The sequence below is a fragment of the Echinops telfairi genome, unplaced genomic scaffold (assembly GCF_000313985.2).
Source record: "Echinops telfairi isolate 266 unplaced genomic scaffold, ASM31398v2 ScPeMD7_31;HRSCAF=116, whole genome shotgun sequence".
In the NCBI taxonomy this organism is placed as follows: Eukaryota; Metazoa; Chordata; class Mammalia; order Afrosoricida; family Tenrecidae; genus Echinops; species Echinops telfairi.
Genome location: NW_022103928.1, coordinates 46002557 through 46016962, shown reverse-complemented (window position 1 = coordinate 46016962; position 14406 = coordinate 46002557). Strand labels below are relative to the sequence as shown.

Here is a 14406-nt window from a genome sequence, read left to right as displayed (position 1 = left end):
TATACAATTGATTTCTGTCCTCAGTAGCCCAAACAGTTCATTGCATAGATGGGCTCATTCCAGATTCGCTGACCCCTCTTGGGGCAGGAATGGGAAAAGTGGGGTGTCCCATTACTTGGCTGAAGGGGCGACTTCAGGGCTGGGCGCGGGAGAGCCGAGCCTATTTCCCAGCTGTACAGGCTGAGACGGAGTGACTTTCTCACAGAGCCATTAAGAAGACCTCTGTGGCTGAGTTGGCACCTGCCCACTTCTCCCTCGGTGCCCTTCTCCATACACGACAGAAGGGGAGACTCCAGAGGGCACTGGCTTCTTTGGCTCGGGCCCCAGCACGCTGGGCCTCCCCTCAGGAGCATGCTGCAGCCCACCTCCTAGAAGCTCAGTACCACTTGGTTCCCCTAATCAAGATCTGAACCCTGTCCCTGACCCTGTCTCCCCCATAAGACTTCCAGGGCAGCGCCCAATATGTGAGCCAACCAACGATCCAAAGCTGTTGCCTAGAACACACAGACTCTGGACACCTAGCCCAGCCACCCAGGCACCAGCCCCCCCTTCTTTCCACTCACAGACGGGTTCACTGCTCCGAGCACAGCCCTCCCCACCAGATCAACACCACAGGTGGCCAGCCTAGGGGTCAGGGACCCTGTGACCCTCTAATGACTCCTGCCACAGGTTCAGACCCAATGAGGAGTGGGGGAGTGGCTTTAGGTGTGAGGTCGTTGCCCAGCCAGGCCCTGACTGCCTGCTGTCCCTGGCCTCCTCCTAGACCAGCCTCTGCACCATCCCATCCAGACATGTCCAGCCTGCGGGGGCTGTGCTCTGGCCTGCCCTTGCGGCCCCTGCCAGAAAACCGTGGACGCTGGGTCGGAGTGCCCCATGCCCCAGTCAGGACCCCTGGCTTCAGCCCTGAAGAGGAAGAGGTAAGAAGGTGGGGGCTGACTCATCTGTTCCATTCCTTCTGGGACCTTTGCCTCTGGATGCTGTTGGGTGGTCTGTGAGGAGTACCCGATTTCCAGGAGATACTGATGTGTGCCAGGTTCCATCACTGCTGTCACTGCAACCTGATGCACAGTCAAGTGCACGTGTATCTCCACGCTCAGCGTCTGGGATTGTGTTACACACACACACACACACACACACACACACGTGACTTTGGCATCCTGGTATACCATAGGGCTGTTCTTATTTCAGTTCATGAATAATCATGATGAAGAAAGTTGCCAGCAAGTCGACTCAGATACGTCCGTGTGCATTAGGGTAGACTTGCTCCCCCGTCTTCTTCTGCTTTTCTTTTCTCTCTCTCCATGTCCATGTTGAGATAGATTGAGCAATTCAACTCCGATATTAGGAAGCACGTAAGAGTTTCCATGCATGGTCTGTGTCCAGGAGGCGTGGTTCCCGGACCTTCTGTCTTGTGACAGGAGGTTTGCAAGAACCGGGTTTTTGATTTCTCAGGCGCATCCAGGTGGACTCAAACCCCCGGCCTTTCAGTTAGCAACGAAGCGCTGAACTATTTGTACCACCCAGAATGTCCCATGTAAGAGGGCCTCCCCTGAAATCGTCAAGTGAGCTCACAACTCCATGGATAGGACTGTCCTTGCAGATGGTGAGGCTGGTGAAAGGTGTTGGTAGAAGGACCCGAGCCTGTTCCCCCTTACATCACGCCCCGTATCCTTTACAGATACACAGATTGGCAATGGAGGGCACAACCCTTAACTCCTGAGGCAAGCCTAAGCCACTTTGGAAACTTCCCCCACTCATTCATAAACTGGGAGAGAAATAATTATACTCCAGGGGGTTCCCTCCCCCCAAAACTTACTGTCATGAGTTGATACTTATTCCTAGCCACTCTATGTAGAGTTTGAGACTGTAGGTCTTTGGGGGAAAACAAAGAGCATCATCTTTCTCCCCTGGAGCAACTGATGGATTTGAGCCACCGACCTTGTGACGAGCAGCCCTAGACCCACAGCACGAGCAGGGCTCCTGCCTCCAGGGCCCTGGGGACCAGCAAGCGAGATCGCTTTACAAACATTACTGTAGAATTTCAGGAACACTGGAGCAAAAGGAGAAAAGACGGAGAAGCACAAAGAATAGACAAAGACTCCTCCCCTCACAGACAGACTCAGTGGACCCCATTCTTCCCACGACGGCCCACCCTGACTTTTCCCTGAGGGTCACCACGGAGGGCATGGGAGGTGGGGGAAGAGAAGGCATCAGGGAGAGGTGGCTATAGAGATGAACTTAGTGAACACTTGCAAAGTGCCAGGAACAGTGCCTAATCCATAACCATGACAATGTCAACTCCCATCTTGATCTCAGGCAAGTTCACAAGACAGAGGGTCCGGGAACCACGCTCCTAGCACATAGACCATGCTTGAAAACGCGTACGGGCTTCCTAGTATCAGACTTGAATTTCTCAATCTCTCAACACGGACTTGGAGAGAGAGAGAAAGGGAGGGTGGGGGTAGATGGATAGGGCAGGGGTGTACCTTCTGCCCCCGTGCTCCTCTTATCTGCTCAACTCAAGATGAGGTCAGCGTAGTTAATGTTTCTCTGCCTCGGCTAAACTCTCCTGTTGGGTGTCAACAAGACCTGGAGCCAGCCCTCCCTGCCCCCTGTCCCCAGCAGGGACACCCTTTTATTGTACAAAGGTCCATGTGACAGGGTTTGGCACTGAGAAGGGGTGCCAGTTTGCTCATGGATACAGCCATTTTCTTGAAAGACACGAAGTCCCAGCCAGGTCCCCAGCCCTGTGGTCTGGGGAGTGTGAGGTACTCAGGGGGCTCCTTCTTCTCCTGGGCACCAGAGTCCACCCCCGCATCCACCTGTCTCCGAACCCGGAGACGGCACACTTCCTGTTCCTTTGGCTTGGTTTTCACTCTTTACAGAAGTGCCGTGGTGGTTCAAGCACCAGTTGCTAACCGAAAGGCTGACCGGTTTGCACCCACCAGCAGCTCTGTCGGGAAAGACGTGTCCATCTGCTTTCATAAAAAGGAAGCCTTGGAAAGCCAGTGGGCAGTTCTGCCCTGGACCATAGGGGCACAGTGAGTTGGAATCGACTTGCTGGCAGTGGGTTGGTTTGGGGGTTTTAGAAAGCAACAAATGGAATATGATGAGAAGGTACCTGTCAGTCTTTCCCTCCCCCTGTCAGCAGTCCCCAGTTCACCTTCCCAAAGACACTCTCTGCACATTCGAGCACAGATGTCTGAGCACCCTTCTTTAAAACGTGTGTGTGTGTGTGTGTGTGTGTGTGTGTGTACTTGAGCAAGCTTACACAGCACTTGGGTTCTTATTAACACAAGCTGTCCAGTGACCTTGCTTACTTTCTCCACGAAGCATGAACGGTCTCACTGTTCCCATTCTGGTCGTGCTGTTTCCATTACATTCTCATCTTTGTTTGAAAGGAATTGCTTACCCGTAGAGGTGATTCTGTTCAAAGGAGCACTGTACCGGCAGGTGCTCCTCATTCTTTTTTAGCCAACTTGTTAGTTGGCTACAAGGTGACCTTGGGAGTTCGTTTCAGTTCAAAGCTTGAAGAGCATCTTAGGACAGCAATCTTGGGAAATTGTCCCACGTCACCCAGTCCAGAAGGGCTGTTCTTTATTTATGCGTCTGTGTTTTTAAGCATCCGAGGCTCTGCTCCACAGGTCCACCCTCTCTTTCAGAGGCCATTGATTGTGGCGTAGATTAGCATGGTTGGTAGTCTTAGCTGGGCACCACCTAGTTCTTCTCGGCTACGGGTAAATGAGGCTGGGAGGATAATTTGTCCCACAGATTAGTTTCTTTTCTGAGACTTCTTTTGTTTGCTCCAGATAAGAAGAGACCAATATTGTATCTAATACGGCCACTCGCAGGATTTTAAGACCCTAGACACTATTTATTGAACTGACTCTATAAGCTATGATATGCCATTTCCCCCACCAAGCTATGGTTCCAAACCCTCAAACACATAAATTCAAGCCCACGGGATATTTAATTATGCCTAAGAAGAATTCATGACTGTGCTCCCTCTATGCTTTATTATTTATAGGAACATGTGTGCATACGGTCACATAGATGCAAACACACATTTATAGACCTACATACTGTGCATATATGTGTGTGTGTATATATACATATATATATAAATACATTGGGCTGCTTTTTGCTATTGTTTACCTTCAACAAACTGTGTGTGCTTCACCCCATTCAGTGTTACCTTTCCCATCACCAGAAATAACAAGCATTGACTACGTAGAGCAGGGGTCCTCAAATTATGGCCCGCAGGCCACATGCGGCCCGCCGAGGACATTTATCCGCCCGCCGGGAGTTTTTCCCCCCTTTGTTTTTTCACTTCAGAATAAGATATGTGCAGTATGCATAGGAATTTGTTCATAGTTTTTTTTTAAACTATAGTCCGGCCCTCCAATGGGTGTGAGGGACAGTGAACTGGCCCCCTGTTTAAAATGTTTGAGGACCCCTAATAGAGAAAGAGCACCCAACAGCACAGTTGGGTAAACATTGGACAGGTAGCCACAAGCGTGCTCTAAATCCAAGGTAGTGGTGTTTAGTCGGTTTGTGTTTTTAATCTAGAGGAAACACACATCGTTCTGCGAAGGAGAAGATTACAGAATGATTTCCCTTCCCCCAGCCCAGATAGGTACTAAAACCCAGAAGGAGACCCAGAATGAACTGTTATCCAGTTGATTGACTCCCGGCAACGTCTTCCGCCATGCCGCGTTGTCCCTTCATGGGGTGTGAGAGTGGACATCCCTACAGCAGACGGCCTCGTCTTTCTCCCAGAATGACCATGGTGGTAATGTCAGGTGGCATCAAGTCAGTTCGAACACATAGCGACCCTGTGTACAACAGAACAGAACAAAGCGCCGCTCAGTCCTGTGCCAGCCTCGCCACCGCTGTTCCGGTGTGACCCATCGTGGCACCCCTCTGGCACTGCACCTCACGGAGAGGCTGCCTCTTTTCCACGGACCTTCTACCTTACCACTGTCATCTTGTCCTGCACTTACCGTGATGCCGCGCACTGGTGCTTTGGTGAGGATTTGCGCTGTCCTCCCATTGAGCGACAGTCTTTATCGGCGGCTGTATCCTTTGATCCTCGTCAGGAAGCGCTTCAAGCCCTCTTCCCCTTCAGAAAGCATGCAGTGCAGATCATTGATACGCCTTCCTCCACTCTTCATATAGCCAAATAATTCTTGAATCATTTGCTCAATTTAAACCATCCAGAATTCCCTTATTCTGTTCCAACAGCTACCTCTTGGTCTGTGTTTAAGTTCCTCTTAAGCACAGTGTTCTATAATGCCACCCCTGTTCTTGTTTTTGGTTTTGCAATATTATCTATAGTTGGTGATGATCCACAGAGGCAGATGCCTTTTCACAGTCAATGAAACAGGTAACCCCCTTTCTGGTGTTCTCGGCTTCCAGTCAGGACCCATCTGACATCAGCAATGATATCCCTCATGCCACATCCTCTACTGAATCTGGCTGAATTTCTGTCAGTTCCCTGTCAATGTATCACTGCAACCATCTTTTAATTATCATCAACAGCATGTTATTTGCATGTGATAATAATGATATTGTGAGATAATTCCTGAGTTCTGTTGGTCATTGTGGCCATTTCTTTGAAATGTCCAATGCTTACCCAAATGTGGGTCTCTTCTAATCAGTTGGCCAGGTAACTGGTTTCCAAATTTCTTGGCAGAGGCTGGTGAAGTACTTCCAGTGCTTTATCAGCTGGTTGAAACATTTCAATTTTCATTCCTCCAGTTCCTGTAGCCTTGCTTCTTGTTCGTGTTTACAGTGCGCTCAGCCTTCTTCTTTCGCCATCAGCTCTTGATCACACGCTACGCCTTGAAATGGCCTCTCCATCTCTGTCCCGCACAACGTGTTCCCGCCCTGCTCTTTGGACACCTTGGTGCCCGTGTCAAAGATCAGCAAAGCAGCCTCTGGGTCAGAGGGGTGGGGTGTCAGGCTGTTCTCGAGGGCTGTGGTGCTGGCATAGGTGTGGGCACTGGGCTGGGGCACCTGCTGCTGGCACTGCCATTGCTGGCCTCCTAGGTGTGCTGGGCCCCACTGGCTGGCAGTTCTTGTTGTGCCTGTGCCTCCCCTGGCACTCGTGGTCCTGCATCCCCATGCCTTCGTGGCTGAGCTGGCCCTCTCAGCCACGGCCTCAACTTCGACTGCTCCCACCCGCAGTGCCCTTGGCTCCCTCTCTGCCTGTGGCGCGTCCACCGTCTGGGACAAGGAGTACTTCCCTCCTTCTTTGCCTTCTGCGTAGCCCTTGCCCCTGGCTCTGGGCTGGCCTCCATGGGGGCCACAGTGCTGCTGAGGAGGCGAGTCTCGACTGCATGCCTGGCTGTGGATGCCAGCCTGGGGGGTGAGGGGGAGTGAAGGGTCACATCCCCTGCAGCAGCTGGCACCCCACAGGCCCTTTCCTGTGGTTCATGGCCATCGCCTGGGGCAGGTCTTCCTCTGTCATTGCAACAGCCACTTCTTCTACCTCTTCTTGGAGCATCTGCGGCTGCACCACACGTCCATGTCCATGAGTCCTTGCCTGTAGGGCATCACCCACATCACACTGCATCCCAGTAGCCTCTACTTCCTGCCCTCGTGCCCTCACTGGAGAGTCTAAGGGGTGCTTTCTCCTGCTCAAGGTGGGCCCCTCTCTCCTCCTGTTGCTGGCCTGCTCTGACCTCCCGGTCCTGCTCTGCCTCTCTGCTGCTGGTAACTGGGTCTTCGCTGAGGACACCTGGAAGCTGGAAGCTGCTGATCTTGGTGGTCGCTAATCAGAGGAACAAGGACCTGGTGCTGACCCGCCACAAGCAGGCGGCCTGGGCACTTCTTTCCGGCTGGTTTGCCCTGGTGACCAAACCAGGCCAGACTTTTGTGTTACTGCCGGTCACCTGGCCTCTCGGCTTCTATACAGGACATGTTGACTCCCAGCCGGCCCCTCTTGCTGCTGTGGGGAGCGGCCCTCCCTGGGCAGAGCCCCCAGCCCACCCACAACACAGGCTCCTGGTTCCAGTTCATGCTGCGTGGGTGACACCTACATGTGGTTAAAGCCGGGCACCAGCTCCGTCCCAGGCCCAGAGCCTGCGTGTTAAGACAGTGTGAGAGGCCGGCAAGGCCATTTGGGGAGGACACTTCCCTCCACTCCAGGGAGGAACCTAGAGGCACAGAGATGGCAGAGTGGGACCTCTGGGGGTTGAGCCAAGAGCACCACAGAGGGCTAAGTTCCCACATGCCTGACTGGCCCAGCCTGAGCAGGGCTGGATGCATGTGCTCAGGGACCTGTGTCCCTCAGTGGACAGAGGCCAGAAGGGCCCGTCAGCCCTGGATGCTCCTAGGGTAGCTGTGGTGTATGGAAATATCCAACACCTGACTGCCCCGTGGGCTCGGAAACCCCTTTCAATACTGTGAGTCCCTCCCCACTCCTCAAAGCTTTCTCAATGGTGCCTACAGCAACCCACCCCATGCTGCTGCAGGGATCCCCCACCCTCATCTGACTTCTGAAGAGGTTCGTTTCCTAGCCTGATTAAAGCCATTGTTTCAAAAACAAAACAAAACCAAAACCAGCGACCTGATTCACTGCCGTCAAGTCAATTCTGATTCACAGCCATCCTGTTGGACAGAGTAGAACAAGGGCTGCGCTGGACTATCCTTGTGGGTTGACGAGGTTGTTTTTACAGGAGTAGAAAACCTCATCTTTCTCCCAAGGAGCAGATGGTGCGTTCAAACTTCTGACCTTGTGGTTAGCAGCCCAGCCTGGTACCCACTGGAAGAGCGTTCCTGGGACCTTGCTTCTGCCCAGAGGTCCTCCTCCCTCCACAGGAAGGGTCACAGGATGATGTGCTGCTCTGCTCAGGTTGCCAGGACTCACAGAGATGCTGGGCTTGCCTTCCAGCCTGCAGTGGGACCCCAGGCCAGCGCCTCAGTGAACACCACTCCCTCAGCTTAGCAGAAGAAATGGTCCCCATCCGAGATTCAGAGCACTGAATCCAAGGCTCACATCAGAGATGCTCAGAAAAGAATCTTCTGTGTGTTTCCGGCAGAGGTGTAGTCTTGGATTGAGATCAAATGGAGCTACTTGTAGCCTTGCATACACGCAGCCTTGAAGAATGGCGGGTCCTTTCTATCAACTAACATCGTCGATCGTTAATGTTCACACTAACCACTGGGGGTGGTGTTATGTCATTATCTGGATGATATGTTGAAGTCCTTGACACTTCAGCGTGGTGAGCCAGGCCTTCCCTAGCTAGCCCTTCGTGAAGAGTCGAGTTGGGCACCAGTCATGGACAAGCCCTTGCCCTTTGGAGCCGTGAGCGAGGTGGTTTTCAAACTGCACCTGCCCCCTCCTACGGCGTTGTGAAAGCAGTTTAGGGCTTGCAATCAGTATTTCTCAAACAGTGACATGAAAGAAACTGGTATATTTAGAACCCAGCTAGAAAGAACTCTATTGGGACCCAGGCGGAAAGGCTACGTCTTGCTTCTTCATCCTTGTGGAGGGCGGCTGTCTGTGTATCTGGGGTCCTGTTCGGACACAGATAATGCCTGCTGTGGCTCACAAGGCAAACTTTTTCTTCAGTGTTCACCCTTGCTACAAGCTCTGTGGAGCAGCTGTGTGCCATTAGACATCTTTTGCCTGGAGGTCTCTATAGCCCATTCACAGAACCCCCCGCCCCCACCCGAACAAACATACCGTATATACTCTATAAGCCGAGTTTTTCAGCACATTTTTAATGCAGTTTTTGTGGTAAAATTAGGTGCCTCGGCTGATATTCGGGTTGGCTTATACTCGAGTATATACGGTAGACACAAACGCTCTAAGAGAATGGGTGGGCTTAGACACAAAACAAAAACAAACCCAATTGCCCACCAGCAAGTCAATGCTGACTGATAGGGATCCCATAGGACAGGGTCGAACTACCCCTGCAGATTTCTGAGAGTATAACTTTTTATGGGAGTGGAAAGTCCTGTCCTTTTCCCAAGGGAAGGCTGGCGGTTGCAAACTGCTGACCTTGTCGTTAGCAGCCCACTGTGTAACCACTATGCCACCAGGGCTTAGGTACAGGGAAGAGGGACTGTAAAGGCTCTGAGGGCAAGGCTAGGCGTGGTGTGTTCCAGGAAATTCAAGATTGTGTAGAGGAGAGTCTCCAGTGGGTGCCTGAGTCTGAGTTATTTTTCTCCTGGTTGGATGTGAGGCCCTTGGAAAGGTTTTTTTTCTCTCTTTGCCTCCAATCCCTGCCTCCAGGCTCTGTGCTGGCCTCCCCAGATCTGGTTAGAGCTCCTCCAGGTGCTGTAGATGTGTAGTGGGCAAGGTCCCAGACTGCCTAGCCAGATTACCGTCTACACTGCACCTGCCTCACTAGCTGTCTGGCAGACCTACTTCCGCCCCGAGGGAGGCATTTGCACAGAACTGCCAGCTGGTCAACAGTCTCTCCTGCTTCCCATTGGGTCTGCAGCCCAGGGGCACTCCCTGTGTCCCCCGTACCTTGCTGCGAGATCATCCCCCTTGACCCCACCTGATGCCAAGCAGCCTGACGCCTGGGACAGGAAATCAGCAGAGATGGTTGTCAGAGTAATGCAGCCTCTAACAACCGAGGGGTCCATCGGCACAATTGTACGGCTATCATATATAAAGATCACAATAAAGTCATAGAGGATAGGAAAGTTAGCAAGGAGACTAAAATAAAGGATTCAGATGCATTTCGTGGTAACATGCTCACCCCCGGGATGGCCATGATCTCAGCAGCCAGGTCCGCGCAGCGAGAGAGAGTCTTTACTGTCTTGGGATATTTGGAGGCAGTCATAAGTCATGTATATTCAGTAGTTACACACGTCACAAGGTGGGTGGTAACTACAGTAAAGTCTCTGAGCTCACAGGTGAGGAAACCTAATACCTGCATTGGGAGAAGGTATAAGGGGGGATAGGTGTTGTGGCAGGAGGAGAGAGCAAAAAGGATGTCTGCTTCCATAGGGAGATAGAATCAACCATGTGCTCACTTTAAAGTAGCATAGCCCTTAGGGGAGAATCTGTGGGAATGACATTTAACACAGGATCATGTGCTTGGAATTTTTCTCTAACTTACCAAAGTGGTGGTTTTTCTACTGTGGAATACTAGCTTTCCAGATTCCCTCTGTTATAAGTTAGGGACTATCGTCCTAGTCAGGTGTCCTCAAACTATGGCCCATGGGCCACATGCGGCCCACTAAGAACATTTATCTGGCCCACCGGGTGTTTTTGCCCCGTTTGGTTTTTTACTTCAAAATAAGATAGTGCAGTGTACATAGGAATTTGTTCATAGTTTCTTTTTAAACTATAGTCCGGCCCTCCAACGGGTCTGAGGGACAGTGAACTGGACCCCTGTTTAAAAATTTTGAGGACCCCTAGTCCTAGTCATATTTCCCTCAGTGTTAGTTTCCCACAGATGGTGGTGGGGCATTCATGACCTCATGGGAGGTGCAGCCAGGGAGGTCTTCCTGCAGGAGGTGACATTGTGGATGGGCCTGGAATGAGAACCAGAGGTCTTGGGTCGGGGTGATCAACTTCTAAGTGGAGCATAGGCAAATCCCGATGAGGAAGGAGGATGCTTGGCACATCATGGAGGCCCAGGGTGCCTGATCAGAGCCCATCCCACTCTCATCCTTATCTTCCCCCAGTTGGCACTGAAGAATGCCCTCCGTTACTTCCCCCCGGATGTCCAGGAGGTGCTGGCACCTGAGTTCGCCCAGGAGCTGCGTCTGTATGGGCACATCTACATGTACCGGTTCTGCCCCAGCATTGAGATGAGGTGAGCCCTGGGGCACGTGATGGGATCCTAGAATGGCAGCAGCAGGAGGGCACATCAACAGGGCAGCCCTAGGAGGAAGAAGGGGGGTCCTGAGTAGATCACCCTCTTTTAGGGGGGTGGGAGAAGAGGACACTGTGTTGTCAACAGTTGAGTTCTGGAGCTGAGAACGGGCCCTGGTCCCCTGGCCTGGCATAAAGAGAGGGCTAACCACTCCCAGTCCTCACCCACCTATCCTTGGCAGTCAGTGGCAGGCAAATATGGAGTCAAATTGTATACAAATATCAATTCTAACCACCAGTCTCAGGAGTCTACCCAAGAGTCCTACACAAGCTTCAGAGAGCTCTACCAGTGTCTTCAAATACTTGCCTGGTGCATGAGCACAGTAGGGTCCTGCACTCTACCACTCCCTCTGATTTCTGATTCAATAAGTATGTTACACAGGGTTCTCTAGAGAACAAAACCGGAACTCTAATAATTATATATATATTTATATAGATAGATAGATAGATAGATAGATAGATAACATAAGAAATACATTTAATTAAATTATAGAGACACTGGCAGTCCTTCAAGTCTTGAGGGCCGCCAGTAATCCTCTGTAGAGCAATACAGGCTATCTGGGCACAGGCGCAAACAGCAAGGCAGGTCACCAACAATCAGCCAGATGACAGGGTCTGACTGTGCCTAGCTCAAGAGATGTAAATTCAAAGGGTGTGGCGAAGCAGGTCTTGAAGGAACCTCAAATTACAGCGACACCACAGTCCACAGGTTAGGTGTCCCACAGGTAGTGTAGCTTGCAAATGGAGGCACAGAACAAGGCAGCCACACACTGGTCCGATGACCAAAGAGCAAGAGACAAGAGAGGCAAGGCTCGCCAAGCCATTTATCTCTCCACCCTTCAATTCATCCCACATGTGTTCATTGGCCGTGTTGGCACAATCAACGTTAACTATCTCAGTAGGGCTGGGTGGAGGGTGAGGTCTGTGTTTCCAACGGTTAGTTCTCAGGTGACGGGGATGGTCCCAGGACCTCACTTTGAGAACGTGATTGGTGAATGTGTCAGAAGCCCAGATGGTATTTGGACAATCCTCATGAACAGTAGTCTCCCCTCATTCACGCTCGGGTTCCCAGCCTGACGTTTTCTGGAGAACTGATACCCAAGAAGTCTTTGTTGGATGACTGAATGAATACAATGAGTCAGATGCTACCAGACAGAAAGGCTTCAGGAGGTGGACCTCTGTTGTGCATCGCTATCCGCTTTCTCCCTGTTGGTTTCTGCCAGCAGGGAGGTTGGGGATGAGCTCTCCATCCCTGGAAGTGTGGGACTCAATCAAATTGCCTAAGCATTGGATGGGCTCCTCCTTGGCGGTGGCATAACCTCACAGGCAGGCTGGCAGGTGCTGCGTGAGTCCCTGCCTTTCATGCCTGGGTGGTAGGTGGGAAGGCGACAACCAGTGGAGTCTGCATGTGGGGCAAGGGAGGAGCCGGGAGCCTTTCAGTCATTGTGCCTGCACTGCACTCTGATTCTAGGGCCTACCCCATTGAGCAGTACCCTTGCCGGACCCAGGCAGCCGCAGCCATCATGCACATGATCATGAACAACCTGGACCCAGCTGTGGCCCAGGTAACAGCCCCGAACCCAAGCCTGTTGTGTCCGGAGACAGCACCTGGCCCAGCACACGCTAATAGAAACAGAACCTGAGAAACAGCATGTCTCTTCCCTAGCTTTTTAATTTTTACATGCCGATCGAGTCGTAGGAAGTTGCAAAGGTAGGGCTCCTGGGTATGTCCCCGATGTTACCTCTTGTGGAATCAGGGCATGACATCAAGACCGGGGCTTCAACGTTGGTCCCAGGACATACATGCAATTCAAAATGTTCTAGTAACCACGTGGAAATTAAAATGAAACAGTGGAAGTGGCTGTAATGATATATTTTTTATGTAACCCAATAAGACATATTTTTTAATGTAACCCAATACTATATAGTTTAGTAACCCGATGCAGCCAAATAAGATCATTGTAGCAGGGAGATGCTCTACATTCTATCATCACACCATGCCTCTAAAGCCTGGGGATACTTAACACTTAGACACTTCGCTGTTCAGACCAGTCTCGGTCCAAGCACTCTGTGGCGCCACTGGGCGAGTGCCACCAAGCGGAGCCATGAGGGCTGCCCCCACAGGCCCGCCATGAACATTCTGGGAGAGCCTGGCCACAGATCGAATGCCCATATCAGACAAAAGGGAACCTTTGGAGGGTAGTTCCCTGAATTTCTTGAGGGCGATACACTTAGAGACTAATCACTGCACCCTCTGGCAAACACTTCTTTGGCTCTGGCCCTGACATGACCCTGGACCCAGACTGACACTGCCCCTGACCCGAGCCCCCGCTTTGATCCTAACTCTGAACCGAGCCCTAAGCCTGGTCGTAGAATGGACTTCCCCTCCCGCACGCCCAGGAAACCTCCCCTGCCCTGTCCCAGAGGATATGTGTCTTCTCCAGTTTCCCCAGGAGCTGGTGACCTATGGAGGAAATGGGCAGGTACTCAACAACTGGGCTCAGGTAAGATGGCTATGGGGACGCCCCGTCACCTAAGCCTTGGTCCCTTAGTTCTTCCGACTTAGAGGAAGCTTGCAGATCTGCTACCGAGCAGCTTGTTTTGCTGTGTCCCTGCTGCCGGCAGTATCACCATCAGAGCTTGTTTGGGGATGCTCAAGCTTATAGGAGTGGGGAGGAGCTGTGTGATCGGAGGCACCAGAAACCCCGGGAAAGTCCTGGGTGGATGGAGGGATGCGGCCTGCGCGAGCCTGGTGGGGCCAGCCAAGAGCTCTCTGGGCTAGCTTGTTCCTGGAATGCCCTGGACAGGAGGCACACGCTCACAGGCAATCCCTCTTCAATCTCCTCTAGTTCTGGCTGCTCATGTCCTACTTGTCGAAGATGACAGAGGAACAGACTTTGGTCATGTACAGTGGACATCCGCTGGGCCTCTTCCCCAGTAGCCCTGATGCCCCACGGCTGGTCATCTCCAATGGAATGGTGGGTCCAAAGAGAAGGGGGATGACTTGGGCATGTAACGCCTGTAGCTGGGCTTCACGGCAGGGAGATGCTGGGACAGGGAGGGGGGCCACGTGCCGCCACGCGGGCCCCCTGCCTACTCTCCTCCCTCTTTTCTAGGTCATTCCCAACTACTCCTCCAGGGCCATGTATGAGAAGCTCTTCGCCTTGGGGGTCACACTGTAAGTCACTTTTCCCATTATCGTCACAGCCACATGGCCATATGAAATGCAATTTTGAAAAATGCTCGCAGGTACCTCCCCTGCAGCATAAGTAATTTCATTTTTTACATGTTACCTATGGTTTTATAGATATGCCTATACATTTTTAGACTTGTAAGTGAGCGAACAAGGATCAAACAGGGAGCTAATGTATTCTTGTTTGTCCGAGTCTGTACCATTGTTTCCAGTTCTCTGCAACTATAAAGAATACTGCGGTGAAGCATAACTCCAGGATAATAAGCATTTTAAAATGTGGCCAAAGCTATAGTATTGGGAGGCAATTAAGGCAACCTTAGGATGATATTTTGCGGGGTAGTGATGATAGCGGTCACCGCCATTTGCTCTG

At 51.7% G+C, this 14406-nt stretch overlaps 1 protein-coding gene across 1 annotated transcript in view; it reads left to right on the top strand.

Annotated features, from left to right (window-relative positions):
* The first annotated feature begins 755 nt into the window (after window positions 1–755).
* Window positions 756–14406, top strand: part of UROC1 (urocanate hydratase 1) — a 41658-nt gene continuing 28007 nt past the window's right edge. Inside the window, exons 1-6 of the mRNA XM_013004537.2 lie at window positions 756–917; window positions 10654–10784; window positions 12315–12408; window positions 13288–13347; window positions 13693–13821; window positions 13960–14021. Of these exons, the coding sequence (XP_012859991.2) occupies window positions 792–917; window positions 10654–10784; window positions 12315–12408; window positions 13288–13347; window positions 13693–13821; window positions 13960–14021 (602 nt within the window). The 5' untranslated portion in view covers window positions 756–791. The remainder of the gene's footprint in view (window positions 918–10653; window positions 10785–12314; window positions 12409–13287; window positions 13348–13692; window positions 13822–13959; window positions 14022–14406) is intronic.